At 43.4% G+C, this 24,964-nt stretch overlaps 3 protein-coding genes across 5 annotated transcripts in view; all 3 read right to left on the reverse strand.

The window, feature by feature from the left end:
- Positions 1 to 10,542, reverse strand: part of LOC115408414 (GTPase IMAP family member 7-like) — a 46,226-nt gene extending 35,684 nt beyond the window's left edge. For both annotated transcript variants that reach the window (XM_030119179.1, XM_030119171.1), the window contains exon 1: positions 10,306 to 10,542. In XM_030119179.1, the coding sequence (XP_029975039.1) occupies positions 10,306 to 10,486 (181 nt within the window). In that variant the 5' untranslated portion in view covers positions 10,487 to 10,542. The remainder of the gene's footprint in view (positions 1 to 10,305) is intronic.
- The window catches only part of LOC115408404 (GTPase IMAP family member 7-like), a 693,369-nt gene that overhangs the window by 664,635 nt on the left and 3,770 nt on the right, over positions 1 to 24,964 (reverse strand). The gene's annotated exons all lie outside the window — the stretch shown is intronic.
- Positions 1 to 24,964, reverse strand: part of LOC115408329 (uncharacterized) — a 197,142-nt gene that overhangs the window by 154,222 nt on the left and 17,956 nt on the right. The window lies entirely within an intron of this gene.

The following is a 24,964-nucleotide window of genomic DNA, read 5'->3' on the forward strand; positions in this document are numbered from 1 at the left end:
TTAAATGGAATTATTTTCACTGGTTCAGCTCAAAGAACTTCACATGATCAGTCACATTCAGCCGTTCACACACTGGGAGCATCTCAACAGTTCTTCAGCCAGAATAGAGATTCAACCTCAGACATTCAGAATACAAGAAGACCCACTGTCACATAGTTCAAATGAAACACACCCTCTGCTTTCCGACAGTCACATCTTATGGCATTATTAGACAGGTGCTAGGGCTACTCAACCCTGGTCCTCGTGGGCCATAGTCCTGCATGTTTTAGATGTTTCCCTCGTCCAACACAGCTGATTCAAATGATCAGCTCATCATCAAGCTCTGCAGAAGCCTGGTAATGATCCTGATCATTTGAATCAGCTGTGTTGGACGAGGGAAATATCTAAAACATGCTGGATTGCGGCCCACGAGGACCAGGGTTGAGCTAGGAGAAGACAGGAACTGTGTGTTGTACACTGTGTGCACTGTCTGTCGACTGGACCTGTCATTAAAAGGAGTGTCCCCGGAGAAAGTCTTCTCTCCATCATTCCACATGGTGTCAGAAGCTCTTTGAGATTTGGACTCTTCATGGAAATGGTCAAGTGAGCTGGGATTAAACCGTCGTGAGGCAGGTTAGTTTTTCCCTACTGATGACGTATTGTTGCTTTCAAGAAACTTTCCTTTCAATAAGTCCACAGAGTGGCCTCTCTGGAAACAGCAGTTTGAATGTTTTAAGTTCGCCACGAAGCTTGATCAGGACGATGGCCAAGTGCAGGTGAGCTGCCTCATTTACGCCATGGGAAGCAAGGCGGAAAACATCTACAACTCATTGACATTTTCCCAGAATGATGACAGCAACACTTTTGCCACTTTATTGGGGTAGTTTGATGAATCCTTTTTTTCCATGGAGGACCATTATCCACAGTGTGCACGTTTTCATCAGCGAGCACAGCAGCCGGGAGAGAGAGCACAGTGTTTAATCTGAGCCTGTCCTGATCCGATATTGATATCGGATGTTGGTCCAATATCAGCCAAAAAACAAGTATCGGATTTTAACGGATTGCATTTAAAATCTTCGATATAAGCGCTCTGTTCAGCAGTCCATGTTCTGCTCCAGCACTTCTATCCATAGGTGACTCTGGTTCACATTCTCAACACAGTAGGTGGCGGTAATGCACCTTAATGTTGGTGCCACCCGCCACAAATGCCACAGAGGAAGAGTTCCTGGATCCAGCCAATAGAACACCTCTTATCCAGCATGCAGAGCCCACGTGATCACAACAACACCTACGTGTGTGCGCTACTGAAGGAGAAGTGATGTCGGCCGTGTGGCAATATTTCACCGTAAACTTGGACAAAGACGTTGCAGCTGAGTGCAACACTTGTCATGCACAAGTTTCCCATGGTGTCACCATGATAGAAATCCATGCTTTAGACGAGCTGGAGGCACGACTGAGCCAGGAGCTGTAACGTGACGAACGGCAATATCCATCAGGAGGAGCGGCATCTAAACCTGCAGGCAGGAAGATGAAGCAGGGCAGCAAGCCTGAATGAGGCTGATTCAGCCTCTCAGCCAGCGCTCCGGAGCAAGGCTTTCAGACGTTCCTGCAGGGGGTTTCTCTGCTGATCCAGGTCCTGAGAACCCAGCATTACACAGGACCAACTCAACAACTGGTAGTGACAATGTCCTTTCTAAGAAAAACAGTTTTCACACCCCATATGTGTCTGCATTTAATGACTCTTGCTCAACAGAAGCCCAGCCATGTTTTAGCATTTGACATTTCTTTCTAATTAGTGGTGCTGAATGGAAAACAACCAAGAAGCAAGGCAAGCAAACAGAAAGAATATGATTCCCTCCACGTCCTCCATGTTTGCACTGCAAATTCTGCCGCGTTTGCTAACACATAATGACGTCACATCCTCCATTGTAACACGGCCATTTGTCACCCACCTGACATTCCAGCTGTCACCCGGCACAATGGAAACCTGACACTAAATGTGCCTTTCCCAACCTGACCCGACCCGACTAATTAGGGGTGTGAATCTCAGCACTGAGGACGGTTCGATACGCATCTCGATGCACTGCCAGCGATACGATACTTTAACGATACGTGGGATTTTCTAGCGATACGAAGCGACATAGTGCGATCCGATATGATGTGATACGATGCGATTCAACATGATGCAAATAAGCAAAGAAAAAAAAGATTAAAAAAGATATAATTCGATATGATACTACAAAAAGGATTTATTTATTCCTCATAGGCACTTGACAGTAAATTCAACAAAAGTGCTGATTTTGCCATCTTAAAAACTCTCAATGAGTAACTTAAAGTGACACTTCCCACAGTGCAATCAATGTTTTTTTCAAACTCCTGTCTGCAAAACATCCTGCTGATATGAACTCACTAGGAGGGAGGCTGATACAGTAGTGAGGAGCAGAAAGTGTAAACCAACTTTCACCCTTTCACAATGGGGTTTTGTGCAAAGAAAATGTAAACATTTTGGCATCTGAGACTGACAGCTGCTACTGTAGTGTAAACACAAACAGACAACTCTCACTGAGTGTCTTTTATGAAATGTCCATCTCCATAAGACAAAGTAAAAAATTTAAACAATAAAGTAAAAATTTAAACAATAAAGTAAAAATTTAAACAATAAAGTAAAAATTTAAACAATAGTTCAGTCATAGGCTCAAACCTGCTGTGTGTATTGTAAGGTAGACAGACTACTCCCTCTGAGTGTCTTATTATGAAATGTCCATAAGAATTACAAAAGAAAAGAAGATGAAAACAGGTCTTTCTGCACATGCCACTCTCGCTATCCACACCTCACTTTGTGATGCATTTCAAATGGCACTGCTTCTATTTTTTTTTTCAGGATGATCAGTTGGTCCACATGTTCAGGAAGAAGCCGACTGCGCTCTGCTGTTATAATGCTACCTGCTGTGCTGAACACTCATTCAGAGGGGACACTCGTTGCAGGGATGGACAAATAGCTCCTGGACAATTTTGAAAGCAGTGGAAAATCCACTTTTCCTTTTCACCACTGCAGTACGTCACCATTGACATCTGACCCTTCCCTGCCCCTGTATTTTGTTATTTCCTCCTCAGCTCTCTCCCTTATGGTCTTCTCTGGTGCTCTGGGAGCGAGGAAACCTCCAAGCAACTGGTCCATGGCTGACTTTTTCTTGCGAGGCTCTGGCTCATCATCTTATGGTCGACAACACAAACCAAGACAGGACAAAAGAAACATGAGTTACAGCAATACTATATCTACCACAAACACAACAAAAAAACAGTATGATGCACATGCCCCTCTGGTGCTGATACATTAACAGAAATCCTAAACAACAGCACAGTCTCATAACTCACTTTGTATCACAGCCAGCTGCGCGAATCTGTGTTTTTGTTTATAGTAATATCAGCACATTAAATTAGTTTTTAGTTAAATTAACATACGACTGCATTACAATATCACCGTCACACGTATTTTCAAATCAATGCACTATTATAGATAACAAAACCAAGTCCCACAACAGACTTCTCTCATCTTCCTCCGTCTCCTCCACATCATTTTTATTGTCCTCCTCCTCCTCCTCCCTGTAGTCTCTCCTGTCATCTTCTGCTTGGCCTGCCTGGCTCTCATCATCCAGCATCCCATCAGCCCTTGCCTGACAATCAGCAGAGCAGAGAGCAGCTGAGATCATCATCATTATCATCATCTAGAAAAGTCAACTTGGACAAGTGTTGAAAAGTAGCATAAGTGATTTATTTTCTATGTGAACTAGAATGTTAGAATTAAACATTAGAATTAAAAGAGAAAATCCTTAAAGGGGCTGTATCCTGCTTTTTTAGCTAGTCCAAACCCTAGAAATGGCATTAACATGGTAATAGTTTATTTTTGGCGCTAAGGAAAAGTCATTTTGTGTGAAATAAAAGATTTTCTGGGGCTAATTCTGAAACCCGGAAGAGAAAACGCTCTGTTTCACTGAAAATCCCGCCTCTCCCCCTGTGGACTTTGACTGACAGTGAACTTCACCCAATCAGCGCTTCAAAACAAATACGCTAGCTAGCTTTAGCTCTTTAGCTCTAGCTTCTCCACGCGCGAAAACGTCTTTTGCTGTGAGAAACTCACCAAGCGCAGACCCTCCAGACCCTTCAGACCCTTCAGACTCTTGCTCTTGCTTGACTGTTGCTTTCAGACGATGGTCAAAGTTTATCTCCGTAATCAGAGTTAGAAAAAAGCAGCAACGCTGATTGCCGAGGGCCTGCGGGAGGGGGGCTCAGGGGAGCCATCTTCACCATGTGACGTGAACGTGGGAAACAGAGAGTTTTCACGGGTGCGGGAGGGGCTGCCTCTCTGAGCAGCAGAAACGAGAGGAAAGCTCAAACACGCAGGCACGAAGGAAAAAAACGCTTTGGGGGTGTTTTTGGTGAGTACATAACTATATAACAAGGTTAAAACATACAAAAAGTGAATTATGCATGATACAGTCCCTTTAAGTGAGACATAAATTAAGAGTAGAACTAACTGCTGATAATATCGTATTTCTTACCATATCCTCCACTTGTTCTGCTATTCTCAGGAATATCACGTCCTTTGCAGTGTTGTCAGCATACATGAAGTGCAAGTCTTTGAAGCAGGGATGAGGCATTGTCCAGGAAGTCTTGGATGTAGTTGTAACAGGACTCAAAGTCCTGTCTGAATTTTTTTTATATCTCACCAATGACCGCTCGCTGTGGTTTTCTCCAAATTCTGACTGCAGTTTGGCCAGTAGTGGGGAAACGGTGGAGATAGTGGGGTCTTTTCCTCACTGAGGAGCGTGGTTGCCAATTTCAGGGGGGACATCAGTTTCACAATTTCTGGGATGACTTTCATCTCATCATCTGAGAGGGCAGGCAGTAGTTCTCCCCTTGGCTGGATTCTCCTTAATACTGCCGCCAAAGCATCCTTCTGTTCCCAAAAACGCTCCAACATCTCAAGGGAACTGTTCCACCTTGTGGGAACATCATGGATGAGCTGGTGGTGTGCCAGACCCAAGTTGTGCTGCTGATCACGGAGAGCATCAGAAGCTTTGGTACTTTTGTGAAAAAATGTTACGACTCTCTTTATTTTCACCAGGATAGGTTCCACCTCGTCCACTTTAAATGTTTTTTGCGAGGATGAATTCAGTGTGTGTGCTCTGCACCGCACACGTGGCTTCATTTCTGCAGCAGACCCAGCCAGGACCATGTTTGTTGCATTATCTGTGAGTAATGCTGGCTTCTTGCCACCAATCTTCCACTCGCGGCAAACATTACGCAGTAACTCTGCAAGATTTGCTCCGGTGTGAGACTCACGGAAAGCTCTGGTCTGGAGAACGTTTTTGCATTTCCCACTGCGTGTCAATGTGGTGTTCCGTCACTGTTATATATGAGTCAGTGGCCCAAGACGACCACCCATCCACTGTAAGTGCAACTCTTTGTGCACAGTTCAGTGACACAACAATCTCACTTTTCACTTTGTTGTACAGATCAGAGATATGTTTGTCAGTGAAGACAGACCTGTCTGCTATTTTATACCGGGGTTTCAAAACGTGCCCGAGCTGTCTGAAGCCCTCGTTTTCCACCACGTTTTAAGGCTGCATGTCATTGCATATGAAGTAAGCAATGGCGTTAGTTGTAGCCATTGCGCGGTCAGAGTTTGCTGCGAGAGGACCCCCAAAACAGAAAGCGAAACTTTTCTGATTCTGACTTGATGTGCTGAGTTTATCTCCGGTGTCAGATGATGAACTAGACGGGGAGGAAGCGGCATACTTGCTGGTGATATGGTGTACTCTATTGAAGTGGGTCTGCATGTTTGTCGTGCTGCCGTTGTACGGCTTCTTGACGTGGCATTCTTTGCAAATGATGGACGATTTGTCGAGATTTCCATCTGCAAGTGTTTGAAGTGTCTCCAAACATATAAGTTAAATGTTGCGGGTGCATTAAATGTAGAATCTTCCTCGCTGCTGCTCACACGGACGCCCATGATGTTTTGCGAGATGTGCCTCATGGCTTCGGTCAGTCAATACAAAACACAAAATAATGATGGTGCATTCACTGCGCCTGGGGAAACAGCAGATGGGGTGAAGTTTACAATGAATTAAATGAATTGCATCGGATTTTACCGATACCCGCCAACACACCAAGTTCAAACTAGATTTCACCCATCCATTGCATCGACATCTAGTGAATGACTCCTGATGGGTGATACAAGGTTTCACCTTGCTGAGGCACTTGCCAATTTTTGGATTGTGCAGCAGAGTGATTGCATGAAATGTAGTGTCATGTCATGTCATGTACGAATGTAATGTGTTTTTAATCGTGCTGGGCAACGATTCAATTTCTTAATAGCGATTAATCGCATAATTGTTCTGCGATTAATTGTGATTAATCACATTATGCGCAAAATATATTAATGAATTACTCTGTATTCATACTATATTATGAAAGTACTCTGTAATGATCCTCCTGCCCCCAGCCGGGGACAGGGACCTTTTTTTTTTTTTTTTGCAAGAAATTTTCAAGAAGCATAATTTTACAATAATAATTTTACAATTCATCAAATATGATTTATAATAACTTAAAAAACCAAGTCTTTACCAAGATTGACACACACACACACACACACACACACATACACACGCACACACACACACACACACACACACCAGAAAGAGCAAAGCAGATGTAAAACAAAGCTTGTTATGAGCGCACACTTTCTCAAACTTCATTCTGTCTCTGACCGTGCCCGGGTCCTCTGGTCCTGGCTGGCCTGGGGGTCTCCACACTTCGGTGTGCGGGTTCCCCTTGGTCTGGCGGGGTCGGGGGTCGAGCGCTGGGGCCCCAATATTAATGACCTTCGCCTTCTCCTGGTGTGGACGGCACCACTGGTAGTGTTTTCCCATGATGCTTAGTGCCATGCCATGTCTCCTCTGCTGCGTGCAAATAATTCGGAGTGTGTGTGTGTGTGTGTGTGTGTGTGGTGTAGAGTTGCCAACCGTTCCTTGAAAAACGGAATCGTTCCGTATTTGGATGTAAAAGTGTGCGTTCCGTATTGAGCTGAAAAGGAACGCACTTTGTTCCGTATTTTTGTGAGAGTCAAAATGTGAGCAATGGAACATGCGCTTCTTTTTGAAAACTTACGGTAAATTGTTCACCGGCTCTCTGAGGTTCTGTGACCAATGAGCTGACAGAGATGGCTCGACAACACAGAATCACTCTGATCTCATTGGTCAAAAAAAGACCATTCCTGGGAGGCTACGGCAGCTCATTGGCCAGTAGTCAGTTCGTCACAGAGGCACGGGAAGAAGGAAATCAAAACATTACAGCAGCATGGCTTCCAGAGACATGTGAGTTTGTGCCGTTTCCATATCACATATATCATATATCATGTTTAGTTCATTGATTTGTGTCTGCTGCTGCAGACTGTGGTGTTTTCAGTTTAGAAACGGAACCTTGTTGGTTTTTTTGTTCAGAAGGTTTTTCAGTTTTGATTTTGCACTTTTTTAGTTGAAAATAAAAAAAGGAACATGTTAAAATCCAGAAGAGACAGCAGCTGTTTGTTATTTTGCACATTTAGCAATAAATATAGAATAGAATAGGAATAGAAGACTTTATTAATCTCACAGTGGAGAAATTTACAGGTGTATAGGCTCATAGAACCCACAGCCGGGTGCAAAAGTAATGAATGGTGCAATAATTAACAAGTGTCGTATAATGCATTTACATTCTAACCACTATGTTGTGATCACTCATTAATCCACCATATATAACCACATTCTAAATCATTTTGCTGAGATTCACTTGTTTATATACAGTTTTAATCACATTCTAATGAATATGTACTGATTCAACTGTTCACTATATGTTTACCTCATATATACGTATTCTGTGATTGTTTCATGATTTTGAGGCCTTCAGTATAACAGGCTGTGACTGAAAGCTCATTCTGTGTGCATTCTGACGGTCCCAGGCCGGTTTCAAGGTTAGGAGCAGGGAGTAGATCTACTCCCTGTTCTCTCCCCACATGAGAAAAAACCTGATTATCTCCTCGAAAGTACGTGTGACCTTTATGAAACAATAGCTGTCTGTTGGTTTGCGAGAAAAACAACCCTGTGACAGTCAGAGTGTTATCAAAATGTAACTATTAATTATGCAAATCTAACAGTATAACTTCCCAAGCAAAGGAGAGCTCGATGCCATTTTCTGCTGGAGACTCTGATGCTGTCAGAGCTCACGGACATGGTCCAGGACTCCTGTTTTTCTTTTATTGCTAGCATTTAGGTTATCTCCCTGTCTGATCAACTTTCTATTGAATTAAAGATCTTGTGCAGAGACTTCTACGTTTCGAGCATTTTTAATCACTCTTTTCTTCAAGTTTTTGCTCAAGTCTCAACACAAGTAACAGTGCAAATCATACTAGGATGGACAATAGAAGCTAAAGACAATGAAGATTTAACTGTATGTACAACCTGAATCTTAAAAATGTAACAGGATATATATACATACATATATAGTATATATATATATATATATATATATATATATATATATATATATATATATATATATATATGTACATATATACATATATACATATATATATATATATATATATATATATATATATATATATATATATATATATATATATATGATATACAATATATACAATACAATATGCAATATATGATGCAGTATGATATAATAGGTACAATATGTTTTAGCAGAGTGAATGGATGATAAAGTGTCGCTGAATTTCTGAAAGGGCGGGTGCAGGATATTATAATGTCCAGGATTAGGTTATATTTTGCACAGTAGAACTGTACAGTCTGACAGCGGTGGGGATGAGAGGCCTGTGGCAGCTCCTTCCTGCTCTGAGGGTCTCAGTCGCCGCTGAAGGAGCTGCTGAGCTGCTCTACCGTCCGGTCAGTGGCTGAGAGCTGCTGTCCATCATGATGATGATACTGGAATGATAACTGTCTCACTGTAGCCTCAAATACAAACTGATCAAGCTGATCATGAGTTATTGCAGTCTTGCTGCTGTAGGTGTAATGCAGTAGCCTAATGTGTTTTTATAGTCTGTAACAGGTATAACTGTGGCAAAATGCTGTTATATATGCGTTTTTCACCCCCCCAAAAACCCAGTTTTTTCAGGTGCCCGCGAGAGGCGTTCCTTATTTCAATCTCTGGGAGTTGGCAACCCCAGTGTGGTGTATACTTATTGATGGTGCAGTTTTTATTCTTTTGTTTTTATGACTGTTTTTACTGTTCAGCACTTTGCCTTGTTTTTATAAGTATGAAAAACTGCTCTACAAATAAAGTTTGATTTGATTAGATTTGATTTGACCCTCAGAGTCTCAGACAGAGAAGACAGGATAAATTCAGTGATGCTGAATTGTGCCTCATTAAACCAGATTGTGTGTTGAAGGGAAATTTACTTTATTTTGCGTGTTTTCAGCACCTGAAGACCGCCCAGCGGGGCGAAGCGTTCTGCCGGCAAAAGACGTGATTTAATAGTCACTTTCACTTTTGTCATATTTGCGCTTGTTATTTCAGTTTGTGCCTCATACCAGCCTTTTCCTCCTGATTTTCAGGTAAGCAATGCGTTAAAACGCCCAGCCCTAGTTTTTAACGTGTCTGCACCAAAAACAAATTTCCACCTTGGTGGACAATAAAGTAGTCGTATTCGTATCTCGCACATGCGCATAGATGCATCCATTAATATCGATTATTTTCCACACTCTCAGTACCGATACGAGCTGTGCAGTGGAAACGTTACTGGAGGCACCAGCGGTCTCACAACCTGTGTTTCATGCAGCCGCAGCGTCTGTCTGCTGTTTAAACCACTTGAAATGGCATCAAGTTGCAGACGACAGAGCTCAGCAGAGCCACACACCACTTTCTGAAAACCAAAAGCATCCTTGACATGATATTTCATAGCGACAGCGTTCATGTCTTGATGTGGATTCATATCACCGTTCATAATAAACGGAGCAGGAAGTGGAACAGAAACCATTTAGCCGATAACTGGAGAAAACTGAAAGTGCATCCCGGACTGGAGCACAGAGTCGATTCCACCTACTTAATTCCACCTATGCTAATTAAATCCAGAATAAAAGTTTTCAATGTTTCTGGCGGTTTTGAAGTTTTGTATCCCATTTGAAAATGAAAGCAAAGGTCTTAACTTATTTCAGAGGATCTGCTCCTGAAATGGACCAGTCTGTCAGAAGTATTAACAGTCACCTTCAGTTTAATTTAGCTTTTTAAATTCATTCATTTAGTTTTATTTACACTTACCTTCTCGACGTCTGAAAGCAATCCTGTAGATGTTTTCTGACACTTCCTCCACAGGTGAACACTTTCCTCCACCTGATTTGGGTTTGCTCTGGAAATAAGATCTAATTGTCTTCTTCTGCTCCTTGGACAGTCTGCCTCTGCCACCTTCAAAATAAACCGGGTAGCTGTATTTATTACCCATCTTTCTCCAGTGAAGAGTAAATCACAACAAATGCAACCCTCCAGCACAGCTGGGCTTCAGACAGGCGGCTGTGTCGATGGCTGCAGGGTTTGGGTTAAACGTATAGAGGCAGGAAATGAGCAGACTTCCTTCTGCGGAGGATCAGAGAGAAACCGCATGGCTCTGTGCTGAGGGGGAGGGTGAGTGGAGAGGTTTGTTTTGGTTTTGATTTTTAATTTTCTTTCATGACTCAAACAGTCAAATCAAAAATACAGCATGAAAGAAATACTTAGACTTACACAGCCTTTACTGTCGTTCACATGTGCACAAGTCTATACAGAATTAAATTTTGCTGTAAATGGCTCAGCACACTGTTGGATACCAAAAAAAAAAAAAAAAAAAAAAAAAAAAAGAGAGAGAGACATTTAACTTGAATTTCAAGTTGTGTTTCGAGTAGTGCAGGACAGTGAAGTGGGCATGGTGCCTGTGCTTATAGTCGTTATAGTCGGTCATTCAGCAGTCTGGTGGCCTGTACAAAAAGCTATTGCAGAACTGAGTCGTCCTGAATGCTGCAGAACCTCCATCCAGAGGCCAGCAGGGAGAACTGTCGATGGTGGGGGTGTGAAGGGTCACTGCTGATGCTTTTGGCTCAGGATATGTGCGATGTCATGGATGGAGGGTAGAGACAGGTTTTTTTCTGCTGTCCTCACCACTCTCCCCACATCGTTCCAGTCAGAGGCACTGCAGCCTCCACACCACACAGAGATGCAGTTGGTCAGAATGTTCTCGGAGGTGCATCTGTAGAACCTAGTGAGGATGTCCGGGGGCAGGTGGACTCTCCTCATCTAGACCAGGAAGTTCATGCTCTGCTGTGTCCTCTTAACCAGTGACGCAGCCTTGAGGGGAGCCTGAGCTGAGGGTGACGACCCTGGAGGTCTTCAGCCCGACCCCCACTGACTGTGGTCTGTCAGTGAGGAAGTCCAGCAGCCAGTGGCACAGGGGGGTGTTGAAGCCAGGGATCCCAGTTTGTTCTCCAGATGTTGTGGGGTGATGGTACTGAATGCTGAACTACAGTCCAGGGACAACAGCTGCATATGGGTGTTCTTCTCCTCCAGGTCTGCAAGACTCAGATGGACAGTGGAGGAGATACTCAGTTGAGCGGTTTGGCCTGTTGGCAACTTGGAAAGGGTCGAGTGTCGGAGAGAGACTGGAGATGATGTGCTCTTTTGCTGACCTCTCAAAGCACTTCCTCATGATGATGAGTCAGTACGGCAGGTCGGCAGTCATTGAGTGTTGAGATCTGAGTTTCTTGATGGTGACGGACTTGAAACACGACGGCACGGTGGCTTGGTCCAATGACGTGTTAAAAATGTCTGTTAAAACACCAGCCAGCTGATCTGCACATTCCCTGAGAACCTGCCCAGGTATGTTATCAGGGCCAGGGGCCTTCCCGGGGTTGACCTTCCTCAGAGTCTTCTTCACATCAGCTGTATCAAGATGGAGGGTCTTTTCACCCTGGTGGACGGCCTTCTTTGCAGGAGAGCTGTTGAGTGCCTCAAACCTCCCAAAAAGGCATTTAGGTCATTTAGGAAGTCTGAGTCAGCCTTACCTGCTGGAGGGGGGCTATCTTGTAGTTTGTACGGCCCGTATACCTTTCCACATATTCCTGGTATTGGTGGCGTCGTGGAAAAGGTCCTGGATCTTTTGACTGTGAGCTCGCTTTGCTAGTCTAATGGTACGGTTTACCTTATCGTCAGACTTGAAGGCTGAGCTCCGTCCTTTTAGCATGTTGCGTACTTCACCAACTATCCAGGGGTTTTTGGTTATCTCGGGTGCTGATGGTCTTCCTAACGCTGACGTCCTCTGTGCATTTGTTGATGTATGCTGACGCAGACATGGCGTACTCCTCGATGCTGGTTTGATTGTTGTAGGTGGCCGCAGTCTGGAACATGTCCCAATCCGTGCACTCAAAACAGTCCTGAAGAGCCTCCATTGCCCCCTCAGACTACACCCTCACCCACTGCATGAAAAGCCAGCTTTTTGGCCCTGGAAACTTCAGGAAGTGTACCTCGTTTCCGGCAGTTTCCAGGTTGTGAACTCCAGGTGTACCTGTGCTGTAAATTGTCAGAAACGGACCCAATTCGTGGGGAGGAGAGGGAGAGGGTGATGGGAAGGGGGCGGGAAGAAAAAACTCCTTAGGCTTGTCTGGCTTCATTCAGGACACCCATTGGTTGAGAGGAGACACGGAATCAACAAAATGCTGTGTGATGATGGGCTGAGAGATCTGTTGCTATTGGTGGACCTCGGTTCATGTCTTTTGAGTCGTGTTTATTAGTTTTCATGCCGTCAGGCTGTCCTCTCTGCAGACGTCTGGATGTGAAGCTGGTCTTCCCTCCAGCAGGTCTGGACAGCAGCTCCCAGGCTGCTGCTTCTTTCTGCGGGAAGATGAAGACCGGTACGCCGCGATGAACGCTCCATCAGCACCGCCCGACACTGCAGCACTGCTGAAACAGAAAAATACAGTCTGAGGGACCAGTAGGAGTATTCTAACCACATCGTACACAAAACACACAATGTAATGGATCAAATTAATATATCTTACTCTCTACTGTGGAGACTCCAGGAGGAAGACTTCATGTCTTCAGCCTGATCCGCCATCAGGCTGCTGCTGCTGGCTGGCTGTTTGGAGCTCTGCAGTTTTTCAAAATGCTTCACAGCCGGTTGAAATACAGTGAAATTAAGACATTATTAGTGTCTTTCTTATGTCTCTGTCCACATCCTGTAAATGTGGATGTGCAGCCAAAATAAATCACAACATTCATTTGACATGCAGAAGAAAAACTGTAGAGTTGTTTAAGCCATTTAAAACGTTTTAAAGTAACAGACAAAAAGCAGTCTCACCTTTGTTCCTGCTGCTGTTTTCTTTCAGTCTGATAAACGTTTCCTGAAAGGATGAAAAGTCACGTTCATCAACACAGACGGAGGACGACAGGATATCGCTGCACTCTGCTAAAACTCAGTAAAAATGTCCTTTAAACCGTACTTATACTGACCGCAGTGCTGGGACTGTGCGCTCGTCTTCAGTGCTATGTGTCGCTGAACAAGCTGTTAAAACCACTTTCCAGGATCCGTTTGTCAGAGCAGGTTTAGTTCACCAGAGCCTGGGCTCCTGAAGACGCTGCTGTTTGCCCAGAGTGGCTCCAGACCCCGAGCCTCCGTCCAGCCTCGGTGTCTGGCGGGACTGGCTGGAACAAGTCGGTCAGGCTGTCCCAGATGAGTGTCCATGCTCAGCAGGAGAGGAAGCAGCTTCGAGTTATTTAATTAAAGGACCTATATCATGCAAACTCCACTTTTTTTAAGGTTTTTAGCATGCCCCAAAGTTGAATTCCCTTAAAAACCACCCCCAAAAGGTTATTTGCTTTTATCCACGTAGGTCAGAGTAATCTCTTTCAGTCTGCTGCTCTCTACAGCAGCCCCTCCCTTCGAGTAGAAAACAGCTCGTTTGAAACTCTTCAAACCTAAGTACGTCACAAAAGTTGAACTCCTCCTTCAACCTTATTTACAGTTCAGGTGTTACTTGGTACGATCCTTGGTTGTTTTGCAAGGTTTAGTTCAGTTCATATGATTCTTGGTTCGTTCACAAAGTTCAGTTTGCTTTTATAATCCAGGCTAATTGGACATAGAAGGTCCTACCAGGCTTGAGCAGCTCACCACCTCCCAGGGGAGGAATCTTGTTCAGTGGATTTTCGTAGTGGGGGGGGGGGGGGGGAAACTCGACCTAAAATGGAGGCCAGAGAGAGGAAATGCAAAACAAAAAAAACACAATCAGCATCAAAGTTCAGTTACTAGTAACAAATCATTTTTTCATAAATAAAATGGCCATTTCAATCAATATCAAATTCACAAAGTCCAAAATCTGTGTTAATGGCACAATAATGAGCCTCAGGCTAACAAAATCATATTCATTTCAATGGTCCGCCAGCTTAGCATTAGCGCTAGTGGCTAAAAAAAAATGCATAAAATAACAAAAAAAAAAGATAACAGCAAACAGCCGTCACATCACATAGTTTGGGTTAACTACTACAGATATAACAGGGTTTTATAAATGTTTAGGGCCCTGGAGTGTGTCGTGGAATTTTATTTAAAAAAGGATCCTCGGCCAGTCACGGTGCAAAAAACCCCACAAACATATATTCCAGAAAAAACGTAAAATCCTCAAGTATATCCACTCTTGGTTCTTGAAGTCTTCCATCGTAGTTCTCCTCAGAAAAATCAGGCAGAGTCAGAGTCAGAATGCAAAAGGAGGACTTTATTCCCAAAAAAACCTCCTGGCAGTCAGACCGACCAAAGAACTGACGCGCCGATCACTCTCCGCTCCATCTATTTATACTATTTCTTGGGAGTTCGTTGCTGCTTAATTAATTCTTCGTCAAGACACAATTGTTCAAACCATTCGTTGAGTCTTAGTTGAGTCTCCTTCAAGACACAATTGTTCCCCCCTCCCTACAAAGGTCAATGTCCGTGACCCCTTGGGAGGCCCTCTCAGCCTCCAAGTCTCCAAATGCCAGGTGTTGTGCAACAAATCATAGTGTCACATTTCTTGTCCAATGAGCCTCATTTGCACCAGAGGGAGACAGAGAGACAATTGACCTGTAGTCTTGACTTTAGAAAAAACAAACTGTCCAGCTGCCAAGAGGCTGCCGTAAAAATGAAACATGGCAGGCTGGCGAACAGAAAAAGGATACATGTCTTTTCTACGCCTGTGTCTACTAGCCTACTGTAACTAACAGAGACATGCATTACATGAACAATAGTAAATAACTTAATATAATAAGCATGATGTAAAGAATATTATAAAATTATTCTACAAGTGGTCACAGAGGCTCAAACAAACAGAAAAAACACACCCGAAAAGGTCCGGCGCTAACCCAGAAGTGCCGAAATTAAATTAAATTAAACATATTAGGTGATATATTTTGATATTTTATGAGAAGGATTTAAGTAATTACACTATTTGGTGACTCAACGTCGGATGTTGTAGTTTATAAAGCACAGTATGAAGCGGATTGGAGGGAGGAATGGGTCGGTTCTCTGTTACCATAAGGAGATAAGGCTAAGTTTACCACGAGTGCTGGTTGCAGTCAATTGCTTACACAGAGTTGAATATTTTGAAATGGTGGCACATAGGAAGAGTGTGGTAACTTACCATTACCAGGTGGGATTTCTGATCTCAGCGTTTAAGCTCTATTTTGCAGCGGAGAAGGCAATTTCTCAGCGGAGAGGGTCAGCTGCTGCAGCACATGATCTTCTTCTTCTTTAGGATTTAACGGCGGATGCGGACTGACTAGCGCACTACCGCCACCCTCCAAATTAATAGCGAATATTCACCATTGTAGCTTACATCTTTTGAAAAGGGTGCAGCATGCAAGCTTTTATTAAAAAAAACAAAACAAAAAAAAACGTATATTCTCTTGCCAAGCCCGGTATTTTTTTAAGGATGTAATAGATACTTTATAGCTTTGTGATCTGATGTTTTTGCCAAAATGTTTCTCAGACTAAAAACCTTTCCAGAGTCCTCAAATTTCCTTTTGGTAAGGAGCCTCTCATCATTATATTTTGCACAACTCATTAATACATGTTCAACTGTTTCATATACATTACAAGCGTCACATTTCCCAGTATCATGCTTTACGCCTTTTTTGGACGTCATATGGAGGTCTGAATCTGATGTTGTGTCGACCTCCAATACAGAGTTGGTTTTAGTTAAACTGAGCAGTACAGCAGCAAAAGTGCAGAAAATTATAAATTAAATTGACCAAATATAGTATATAGACCAGTTGCTAGGTTTGGCAGGAGTACAGGAACAACTGAGGTTTGAGTGAAATGAAATGGCTGGAGGCAAGAAATGAGCAAGAATGAGTATAATATTTCAGGAAGACAAGCAAACAAAACTATACACAATTAACAAAATTCACAATAAGCCGGCATCTCAAAAATAACATAAAACCCCACAAGTCTTTACTAAACTCAGTGTTTTGTTTCGTCCATTTTAGTCGTGTAGTCGTGATTTATCTCAGTTCAGTTCCTTTTCCGGTGTTCTGGTAGTTTGTGTTGTTACCACTTTGTTAGAAGTTGTGAGAGAAGATTGATGCTCCTCGGTCCAAAGGTTGGTTCAGTTTGGGCTTGGCTCGCCATCTCTGTCCAGAGAAGAATCCAGGTATCCAGCGTTCCAACATCCAATCCGGAGGTTTCTTAATCAAGCTATAATACCTAGACTGCACACAATAATGATAGTATTATTGTATACAACCTAACAGTGTTCATTATCCTTTCTCTTTACATAGCTATGCTTTTTGTTCATCTTCAATCAAATTATATTACCAATGTACCAATATTCAGCAATATAACATACATGCAAGTTTTAACTCAAAGTATCTCTGTTGTACATGAATTGACTTTTTAACTCATGTAAAAAAATGAAGTTATCCCTCTTATTGACACTGATTTAACCATGAATTTATGATTACTGGTGTAACACTGTTCTGCTTTACTGCTATGAACAGTGCCCCAGTTCGCGTACTTACACTCTAAAGTCCTAGGCTGGGCCAGACAGAACCAACACAATACAAATAACTCTAGCCTAGTGACCACCAGAGTGCGTGATAAGCTACTTTAAGCAAGCCCAAAGTGTGTGAAAGTTGCATATGGCACCTTTAATTCTATGGATGTATGGCTTTAAACATATACTACAATGAACCCAAATCTGTATATTTCAAACAGCCAGTATTTATTAACAAACTGGTCAGCAAATGAACCAAGGGCTATCACCACACAAAACTGCAGTAGCTATGCAGAAAAAACTGCAAATATCAATACTTCAAAGACTAAACACAGTAGTGAAGAAAATGAAACAGCTGAAAACGCTCAAAAGTAAACAGGAAACAATTCACAGCATCAGTGGATCCACCAAACAAAGAGAGCTCTCAAAAGAAAACCAAAGCCGGCATATGAAATGAGCTAATTAGTCCCTGCTCGGTACCGAGTGTTACTACAATCTCAGACAGTGCAGGCCTGCATTTATCCGGGAGTGCCACCTAATGGTTGCTTCAAAATGGTGGCCGCCACTAACCACACCGGGAACAGAGCTTGTACTCACCCCTACCCAGCGTTACCGTCTGTAATGGCGGGCGGACGAAGAAAGTGGCGAGTAAACAACTCGAGAGGGGACAAAATGGCTCCTGAAAAAGTCTCACGATGTCCTCAGCGAGTGAAAACAATAGAAACAACATCCAACGACGTCCTCAGCGAGTGGAAGCAATTAATAAACATCCAGGCCGCAGCGGCGCCAGAGGAGACGTGGGCTCGTGGGAACACGGCACCCACGAACAGTTTTCAAGAGCAGAGATCCCACGATCCTCAAGTCCCGAGGTAACCAAAGTTTAGCAAACCAACATATCGTTAGCTTAGCAGCTTCTAAAGCGCAACATCCGCGGGCAGCGTAAAGGCCTCAGTATACTCCCCCGTCGCCGCCACGGCGTTCCTACGCCAGCAACCCTACGCCGCTACTGAACATATCTTGCTCCTGCGTCAAGGGAACGCCCTCCTCTGCCAAGCCGCTAGCAGTCACAACAACAATGCGGCTTCCGTAGCTCCGGCTTTACCTAGACATAGATCTATAGACATAGATTTCTAGACGTACGTATCTAGACACGCGTGCATTTACCGAACATATATCTGCATATATGACATATCTGGTGACACCGGGCTGTGGTGAAGGAGAGGCTGAGCGGACCGTGATGAAATATTGGTGAAACTAATGAACTTTTGGACGATTAAAGCCGTTTTCGGAGCGGCTATACACATAGCCCCGTCTGCTAACAGTGCTAACACTGCTAACAGTATAGGGATGTGCGCCCCTCAATTTTGGATCTCAATTTCTCCCGAAGCACTGTTCGGATCAGAAAAGCATTTCGGGTGAGTTCTACTTTATTCTATAAACAACGCGAAAGCGGACCAATCACAGCCCTCGACGTTCACGTCACCACGCGTCGAAACGACGCGAAGTCACAATTTTTGGGAGGCGCACGTCAAGCCTCGACGTAGCCCGACGTAGCCCGTCGTAGGGCTACGACGTCTACGTCGTAGGAACGACGTAGCGGCGACGGGGGAGTATACTGAGGCCTTAACACGCCATTCCTCCGGGCGCGGCAGCTCTCACCCACAAAAAACCAGACTGCGCAACCTCTGTTCCCACGCCCAAGTCCCGCCCCCAACAGGCAACAATCAATCAGAATCGTTACACATCCGCATTGCACCAAATGACAACAAATAGGAAGCGGGGAGGAAATGACCCATTTACTTGCACTAGTAAATTATGGGAAAACTAACACACTACGTAAAGCCTATATAAATAAAAATAATAATAAATGTTACACTATGTGTGAACATAAAATAAAGGATGCTAATGAAGTAATACATCTGTAGATAGGTGAAACGTATTGCAATGCATTTAGTGTTTCTGCGAGGGTTATATAAATTATATGTGCACTTATGCACTTATAACCCAGGGGGTTACACTAGTATATATTTTTAACCAATGAAATTATTGATTTTTAAGCTGTTCTTTAATCTATTTGTAAATCAACAAATGAAATACAAGTTTTTTTTTGTTTTTGTTTTTTTTATCTTTCTTTAGGGATACATCGCTGGAACTTATCCGTTGTGGCAGAAAAAGCCTTTCTGAGCTACCGCTTCAACATCACAATGAGCATTTCACAATTTGGAACAGAAAAAGTACATTTAAAATCAATATTACCAACACATTTACCAGAAAACAGTGCAAAATAAAAATAAAATACCCTGTGGTACTATTATAAACTTAAATCTCCATTGGCAGAACCAAAAGTTAAACAAAAGCTGCATTTGTGTTGCCTTGAAACATAAAAAGTCTATCCGCGATTAGCTTTAGCGTGTTGCTAATGAAGCTAACATGGCGTTTGCAGCAACACAGCTCAGAACTCACCAAGAAGAAGTTTTACTGCAAACACACTTTCGGGGAAACAGCCTCGTGGCCTCTCAGTTTGTTCTCCCATCCACTAACAAAACATATGTTTTGTGTTATCATTTGAACAGCACAAATAGTTGTTTACAACGCCTGCTAGGATGGAAACTCACCAAGAGGAGGTTTTACTGCAACCACACGATCAGGGAAGCAGCCTCGTGGCCTCAGATTTTGTGCTCCCATCCACAGGAAGACCCGTGATTTGCTCTTGGACCCTCTGACAACTCCTCTCCCTCATTGTTTGAGTGGAAAAATTGCCGCTAAACTAATGCGCAATCATTCTTGAGGAATGAGAAGGTCAAGATCACCCAATGTGACCAAAACACAGGAAGAGTGAAGCTACGGAAAGCAAGAAACACTTCCTCTTTCCAAAATAATGTTTTTTCAAAATAAAATAACAAATACATTTAAATAAATAAAAACAGAAAATAGGTCATTTCCTGTACTGGGCTACACACTGGTCTTGCTGTCAGAGATTCAGGCATATTCTTTCAAACCATTTCAGCATTTCATTACAGACGGGTGAAACACGGGTTTCGTACTTACGATACTGTTCAGCGATCCTCAGCCTTACCTGTTGAGCTATTAGCGCCAAAGCTGGGGAACAATAGTCTGTCTGGGGGGGGAAGAAGGGGAAGAAGAGGGGGGAGAAGGAAGAAGGAGAAGAAAAAGGAAAATGGACAACTTCTTTCAATTCTGCTTGCCTTTTTACTGCCTTTATGATCTACTTAGGTTCAATTTCTTCCTGAAATTTCAAATATATGGGGAAAATCTGTCATTGACTGTATGTTTGTTGGGGAAGATGTGGCTCCAAAGGTTGCTGGTTCATGTCCCGCTGACTTCCCAAATATGTGAACTACTTTTAAGCAGATATTGTTAAACTTTGACACAAAACTAAATATCTCATGAAAATATTTTTCACCTTCTGTAAATGTGTTGCTGTTTGGTCAGACCTGCATTAAAAGAGCTTTTATAACTGATATTAACAAAGCTATATAAGATGACAAGCTTTCTTTAAAAATCTTTTCTAGTTGTAATGATACCCTTATAAAGAATATTATTTTAATATCATTTTATCTCAACAATACAAAAAGGTCTGTCTGTTTTACCTTTCTAACCTACAGACACTAGCTAACCTGGCAAAAGCTATATTGACATTGGCAGCAACGAATTGCCTCTTGCTGATCCTTTTTCAAAGACGCAACAGAGGACTCATCCAAAACAGATTTAATCGCCGTCGGGATATTCATTGTTTTCGCTAGCCATGCTAATATTATTAGCAGTCCATCGTTTCCTGCTGCCGTCAAAGCTTCATGTCCCGCCCTAAACGACGCGTGATTGGTCCGGCCGAAAAAAGTTTGATCCCGAGCACATAGGCTCGAGCGGTACAAGATGGATTCTCGTGGTGTGTGAGAACAAATACCGCGAGAATTCAGCTTGCCGGCAAGGTTAGACACGAGCGGCTTGGCGGTGAAATTGCAGAGGAGGGCGTTCCCTTGATGCAGAAGCAAGATATGTTCAGTGATGCTCAGTTGCCGGCGCGGGTTCTACGTCAAAGGCCTTAAAGCTCGTGTCCGGAGTTTTGAAAGAATGACAGTTTTTTTAATCCAACGTCTCGAGGTTCCGCCCTCCCTCTGCTTTCTGATCAACCAAGCCACGCCCCTTTAATTGTGCACGTGCGTTACCCGTGGGATGAAAATGAGCGTTTCTGAGTCCTACAGCATCCTCCATGTTTAGCTGTTTACGGTGGATGTTCAGCAGACAGTGGATATATCCGAGGTAAGCGCGGCGGCTGCTGCAGAGCTAACTCTCCTCTGCTGGGCGAGCGGCCGTGCTCTCTGACTGCTGCACATGTTGATTGACGGCACGACAAGGCTGGCTGAAGCTGACCGGCGCTTTTTCGGATAACATGGGGATCTATGAGACGAAGGCGGAGCTCATAAATAATTTTTTGTATTGCTTTATGCTAATATTATATTATTGTATCGAACCAGACTGACACATTTAAGCTCTGTTGAAAAATGATACATACGTTGGAAACAAACTGAAACATTGGACACGAGCTTTAACTGGGCATGCCCAGACTAGTTCAGGCTGCATTTATCTGGTCGCCAGCAGGCGGTGCTGTTGGACCACCACTTTCTCACACTTTCTGTAATTGATATATTGTGATCTTATAGTAAGAATTCACTGTGTACATGTTTGTGTTTCTGATGATTGAGCTACAGCTTTCTTCCTTCCAGCAGGTGGCAGTCTGGTGTCATAAAGGTCAGTAGGTGCAGCAGGTCTGAGTCTCCACCTCCACCCAGCAGAAACCCAGCTGGTGGAGACAGGACCAGCTGGTTCATGGTGGATCTGAGCAGGACCAGGGCCTCATCACATCCCAGGGTGTCAATATAGACCTCAGTAAAGCTCCTCTGGTATCACAGACACCCTGCAGTTTGATGGAGGAGAAAACATTCTGTTTAGGGAACAGATGTTTCTGTGGTTCTGCAGGAGGAAGAATTGTGACGTGGCTCCATCAGCGACTCCAGCAGGATGGAGAAAAGCCTGAAGTCCAGAACAGCAAAGCTCCAGGTTCCTCCACCTGCTCCTGTCTGGAGGTGGGTCACTCTGAGATGACATTCATCAGCTCATCCACAACACTGAGGACGGTCCAGCAGAACCCTGCAGAACCAGACCAGAGCTCTGGACTCCATCCAGGGGCTCTTTCCTGGAGCAGAATCTGTAGAATAAAACGGTGTTCTCCCTGGAAACACTGAAGACTGGAGTCACATCACCTCCTTATCATGGACCTGTTCATATTGTTGTTGTTGTTCCTGGTAAATTTAGTAGTTAAACAAGTAAATCAAGTCGGTAAACAGTAACTGAAGGCTGTACAGGAGGACAGGAGGCTAGGAGTAAGAGTAACACTGTAGAATACACAGCATTTATGAGACAGAATTGGTCCAAGCAATACTTCCTGATCACCAGCTCCGCTATAAACGCTCATCTTATCTTGCTTTTTATTAATATTTTACTGTATGAATGACATGAAAACTAACAGATATTAGCGTTGTAAACACACCGTTATGTCGTCAAGGACGCTGGTTCCAAGTGCGCATTAAGTTCGATGCGTTCTCGTCTCGTTACAAGTCTGGACCCGAAGTACGACTAAAAAATGTTTTCTCGCCAAGTACATGGGTACACACTCGTGTACTAAGAATTGAGAAATGGCCAAAGTGTTTGGTGTCAAAATGTCTGAGAAAATGTGCAGAAATCTTTTTTTCCCAGTGACATTATTCCTGAGTCTCTTTCTCTCTCTCTCTCTCTCTCTCTCACACACACACACACTTGTCCCTTTAAATCCATTGAGAATGTTGACAATAAGGAACGTCCACAATTTAGTCCTTTAATTCCAAGATGATGAACTTTATTAATGTGTTGGTGAAGGAGAAGCAGAGCAGCAGTGACTCCAGCAGATTAACACTGATTATAATAGAAAGCACTGCTGCAGAAAATCAACAATATATGAACTCTTACTGATTCTGAGTTAACATTGGACAGTTCAATGGAACTGTTTCCTCATCTGATTCATCAGAAAATTCATCTTTAAAAGATTAAAACACAAAACTAAAAAAGAGAAGATTTTCCAACCCGTGAAAATGAAATAATGAAATAAACACAAAAACTAATTCAAAATTTTTCAAAAAACAGATGAAAAAAGAAAAAGAAATTGTGAAATAGAAGATCAAATGAATCTTCTGTGTTTCTCTGAGAAGATTTTCAGGCTGAAGGTGGAACTTTCAGAAGAGTTCTTCATATTTCCCTCCAGCCTGTTTTTCCAGTGAACTTCTACTTTTCGCAGATTTTTATCCATTGCTCTGTTTTGATGGAGGGAATTTTCAGTACACTTCACTTGTTTTTCTATAACTTCTCTTTTTATGAAAAACAAACATATTTCTTCATTTCTCTAATGCTGCGTTCACACCGAACGCGATTTTGCGTCAAAAATCGCGTCAACGCGAGAAGGTGAACGCGTGTCAATTCTGAGGTCCGACGCTGAACAACGCGGGGCCAAAAGCCGCGTTCACACCGAACGCGTCAAACGCGTCGCGTCTGGTGGGGAGGTGGGGCTTCGGGCCGTGTTTCCTGTGTTAGCTTAGCCTCATGGCTAACCCTGTTGAGCGGGTGGCTTGGCTTTATTTACTTAATAAAGCCAGACAACGACGCCGTCGGCGGACAGGACGCCGTGCCTGGGTGCATGATATGATCCACAGACGGTCAGAGTTTGGCGAGTTTCACTATTTGCTCCAGGAGCTGCACCAGGACGAGTGTCGCTTTCTCCGGTCCCGCTCCCTGACCTACGTCACCATGGAGACGCTCTCAGATTGGTTTGCCGCAAAATCGCGATGCGTCAAAGTTCAGATTTCCCAACTTCAGCGTCGGACGCAAAATCACGACGCGTCGCAAAATCGCACCGCGTTGCGTCAACGCCCCGACGCGCCGCGAAAACGCGTCTGACGTGTCGCGACAACGCGCTGCGTCCGACACGTCGCGTCTCATCGCGGCTGGAACGTGCGTACCCGTTTGTTTTCAATTGTCTTTTGACGCAAAATCGCGTCGCGTTCGGTGTGAACGGAGCTTTATTCTGATCACAAAATCAGTTCTTATTTCATTAAACATCATGATTAGTTTACATTTCGTGATTATAATACATCATGAAAACACACTTATCTAAGATTGCTGTATTTTTTTGACTTGCTGCATTTTAAGCTGGCTGCATTCTGTCAGGAGTGTATTAGTTACCCCATCAGTAACTGTGACTGAAACGTCTTCTTAAAGCGATACTTCAACATTTTGCAAATTGGTCCATTTAGCTCAATTCCTTAGTCATTTGGAACAGCATAATTACTGTTTTTGTGAGGGTGAGCTGTTGTTTATCCAGAGGTGAGTCGGGGAAGGTTTTCGGGACGGACACAATGGAAGTGGATGGTATTTTTGTTCCCCCTCGTCAAACTCATCAAATACACAATCCAACAACCCCAAAACACTTTGGTGGACACGTTATAATCCACACATTCACTACGCTGTGGAACACCAGCAAATAATATTGTAGTGTTACGACACTGAAGCAAATACTGGGAACTAGGGGTGTAATGATACACAAAAATCTGGGTTCGATACGTACCTCGGTTCTGAGGTCACAGTTCGGTTCGGTTCGATACAGTAGGGAACAAAATGCAAAAACTAAATTTTCTTGTTGTCCATGCTTCCCATGTCCGCTTGTCTGTGTCGGCTTTGCGGCACATCACCGATGCCAACGCTTTTCTCTCCTGCTACATTTGGCCTCAGCTGTGCACGTTCCATGCAGGCGCACTGATCCACGCATCCTCCAGAAGCTTTTCCGGCTCTCTAGACTGTTTATCTGCTCCTTTATTTCAGATTGTTTATAGGAA

The sequence above is a fragment of the Salarias fasciatus genome, chromosome 3 (genome assembly GCF_902148845.1).
Source record: "Salarias fasciatus chromosome 3, fSalaFa1.1, whole genome shotgun sequence".
Lineage (NCBI taxonomy): Eukaryota > Metazoa > Chordata > Actinopteri > Blenniiformes > Blenniidae > Salarias > Salarias fasciatus.